The sequence below is a fragment of the Apium graveolens genome, chromosome 10 (genome assembly GCF_009905375.1).
Source record: "Apium graveolens cultivar Ventura chromosome 10, ASM990537v1, whole genome shotgun sequence".
NCBI classification, from domain to species: Eukaryota; Viridiplantae; Streptophyta; class Magnoliopsida; order Apiales; family Apiaceae; genus Apium; species Apium graveolens.
Window position 1 is genome coordinate 53338465 of NC_133656.1, and position 3335 is coordinate 53341799.

The 3335-nt window shown below is 46.9% G+C and overlaps 1 protein-coding gene across 1 annotated transcript; it reads right to left on the reverse strand.

Moving 5' to 3' along the window:
* Window positions 1–1342: 1342 nt before the first annotated feature.
* On the reverse strand, window positions 1343–2930 carry LOC141688953 (uncharacterized). Its single transcript, XM_074493104.1, has 2 exons — window positions 2834–2930; window positions 1343–2356 (listed from the first exon to the last, which is right to left on the reverse strand). The coding sequence occupies exons 1-2, from the start codon at window positions 2915–2917 to the stop codon at window positions 1496–1498; spliced, it is 945 nt and encodes a 314-aa protein (XP_074349205.1). The 5' UTR covers window positions 2918–2930; the 3' UTR covers window positions 1343–1495.
* Window positions 2931–3335: the final 405 nt, after the last annotated feature.

Sequence of the window (3335 nt, forward strand, 5' to 3'; positions counted from 1 at the left end):
GCTGGGGCCACCGCAGGGCAGTCCTTCCTCATGTGTCCTGTCTTTCCGCACTGGAAACACTTAGCCGCTTCCTGGTTACAAGCTGTGGCATAGTGCCCCACCTTACCACATTTAAAGCATGTCACTGGTTTCTGCATACATTGCCCAGAATGCTTCTTACCACAGCTCTTGCATTCTGGCAGAGGGGGTCGTGGTTGGCTATGATAAGACATTCCCGTCTGGTTCCCGCTCCGGGCCACACTCACGCCCCCTGATCCCCCGAATCCTGTACTGCGGTTGGGTTGGGAGGCCGTCCCCCTGACAAACTTACTAGGGAAGCTTCCCCCTCCCACACTCCGGCTTTGACCATCAAACTTTCGCTTCTTAGTTTGCTTCATTTTCTGGCTCATTTCACTCCCTGCTTCAGCTATCGTGGCCTTCTGCACTAGGGTGGCATAGTCAGTTATCTCCAGAATTGCCAGCTTATTCTGAATCCACTGCTTCAATCCCTGTTGAAATCTCTCAGCCTTTTGCTCTTCGGTACCCACCAGTTGTGGCACAAACCTCGACAATTCTGTGAACTTAGCTTCATATTCCGCTACGCTCATATTTTCTTGTTTCAGCTCTAGGAACTTTCGCTGCATCTGAACCTCCATAAACTTCGGGACATACTTCTTTAAAAATAACTCAGTGAATCTTTCCCAAGTAACAATCCCTTGGGGCTCCATATTTTTCTTGGCTTCCCACCAATAGTTAGCCTCACCCTTTAAGAGATAAGTGGCAAAATTAGTCTTGTGGGCTTCTTCAGTGCCGATTCGCTCAAAGGTCTTTTCTACCTCTTTTAGCCAAGCCCTGGCCTGAACTGGGTCAGTAACACCGTGAAACTCTGGGGGCTTGACCGACTTGAAAGATTTAAATGCATTAGCCATGGCCTGCTGGGGTTGCTGGGGTGGTCGTTGCTGCTGCAGGTTTTGCCTCAGAAGTTCTACAAACTGCTCCATAGGGTTCACTGGCATTTCCATCCCCTGAGTATCTTCAGCCTCTGACTCCTCATAGTCCTCATCATCATACTCATTTCGTTCTTTGTTAAATCTTAATGGTGGGGTCTGTGCTCGATGCCCTTGCTCATTATTACTACCCTGGCCGCCAGATGCAGCCGGGCGAGTTCTTGTTACTATTCTCCTTGGCGGCATTTTCCTGTTACATAAACTTATTTAGGTTGTTTCCACTTGCCAATTCTCATGCTTCCTGATTTGTTATGACAGTATGTAATTATGCAGGTATGAAAGAAGATTAAACCACAATCTAGAAATCGCAATTAAACAACATGATAATTATACATAATTTGGCCATACGCCGGGTCTAGGTACAACATACTGAATAATAAAAGTACAATTTGCCTTAATACAATAATCCTTAACTGGTGGCACTATCAAAGACAACAACCCAGAACAACTATCACAAAACAACTAAGTACCACCACTGAGGAACAACAACCAACTACTAACAGTGTCCACTAGCCATGAGTAACATCACGAATCCGCCTCATAGCGCGAACCACAACCCTAATAACCTCGCGCCTACTCACCAAGTCACGCTGGGGGGATAAGCGGTGAATCCTACCGATGGTCCTCAGCTCTATGCGGCGAATGGTCCTGCGCACGCGTCGGGCGCTGGGGTATCCTCGCCTGGCTCGGGCCTCTATCCTCATGTGCCGCTCGATGGAAAGCTGGTCCCTCAGCTCGGTAATACGGGCCTCAGCCGCTGTCAGATCAGCAGCATAGCGACCTACCACCCAGTCGTGAACTGCTAGGGATATGACTGGTAGGGGTGGTGGAAGTGGGGAATTTGCAGGAGTCGCTGCCACACCGTCAAGAATAGGGTCCATGCCGTCGTCGGTCTCAGTCCGTACGGGACTAACTGGTACAGGGGATGAGGTGGGTGTCCTCACTGGGGTGGATGCCCCTAGCTCCGCCTCTAACTCCTCAGTCAGTGCAGTGACTCTAGCCTGCAGAGCTATCATCCTATCCATCAAATCTGCTACTCCCGTCTCGCTCTCGAGCTCAGCGACTCGAGCCTGGGCTGCTGAGATCCGATCTAACAAACGCTCTATCGACCTCTGATGCACATCCACCCTCATCATCTCTGGAGACGAAACCTCCGTGCTGCCGTATGGAATATCCTCAGGAGGGGCTATCTCAGTGTCTGGCTCAGTGGGGTCCTCCTCTGAGTCCTCCTCAGGGTCAGTCTCCGGGTACTCGAATACCTCTAAGCCCACAGTGGGGGCAGGGTCTGCTACCTCGATCTCAGCTAAAAGGGCCTCATCATGCTCTCTCTCGTACGCCTCTACAGCCTCAGGGTCTAACACATCGGGTACCTACAAGTCATTTAACACACGTATTACTATCCTCGGATACTTAAATCACCCCTAAGGGTTCTTAATATCAGTGCTACCCTCGTAGCCCGACTACGAACTCTATGTGAGTTCTAGTTCATTGATTCAGTTGATTCACCTAACATTTCTGAGACTTATAACCTAGGGCTCTGATACCATTTCTGTAACACCCCCAAATTCAAGGTCGGGAATTCGGGTCGTTACGATCACTTAATATTGACTAATAAATAATTAATCCTCTTTTCACATCATTACTCGACCTTTTAACCAAACTCACACACACACAGGTTATATGCTCAGAAACATTACTAAATTAACGTTAAAGTATTTAAGTTACTACAGACCAAAGGAAATTATCTCAAAAGAGTGAATGCCGAGAACAGCTCTACATGAGACTGACTCGGGTCACAAATAGTCTTGGTTCAAGTACTCAAAAGGAAACTATCTCTATTCGTCTACCTGAGGTGGCTGGCGGACGAACAGTCTACGGTACTCACGGGCGTCCCCTACCCGTTTGCGGGCAGTCATCCTGGTTCGGGCCATGCTGGTAATCTGTTGTGATATGATATTTATAAAAGCAAGAGTGAGCACTAATGCTCAGCAAGATATAGATATCCATTATCTCAATATAATCATTTAGGGAAAAACAACCATTAGGCATTGTATAACCAAGGTTTCTAAAAGTTTATATGCTTGTCAATTTTATGAAAAACTCAACTTTAACTGTATCAGTTTAATCGGCTTATACTCGTACTCATTTTATCTCAAAATCTCAATATGATGCTTGAACCAAGATTCTCATATGGATGTGATATATGAACATCAACATCCTTATTTAAAACTCAGCCTTATCGGCCTTCTGTTGTAGGTTTCACAACAATTTATCCAAAGTGGAGGAAGGGACTATACTGGAATAAACCACGTACCGGTGATCAGCCGAATACGAAATTTTCTCTACTAG

Coding starts and splice junctions, on each gene's coding strand:
- LOC141688953 (XM_074493104.1), bottom strand. CDS start 2,917: ATGGCCCGAACCAGGATGACTGCCCGCAAACGGGTAGGGGACGCCCGT. Junction 2,357..2,833: donor TCGTCCGCCAGCCACCTCAG/GTAGACGAATAG, acceptor AATGACTTGTAG/GTACCCGATGTGTTAGACCC.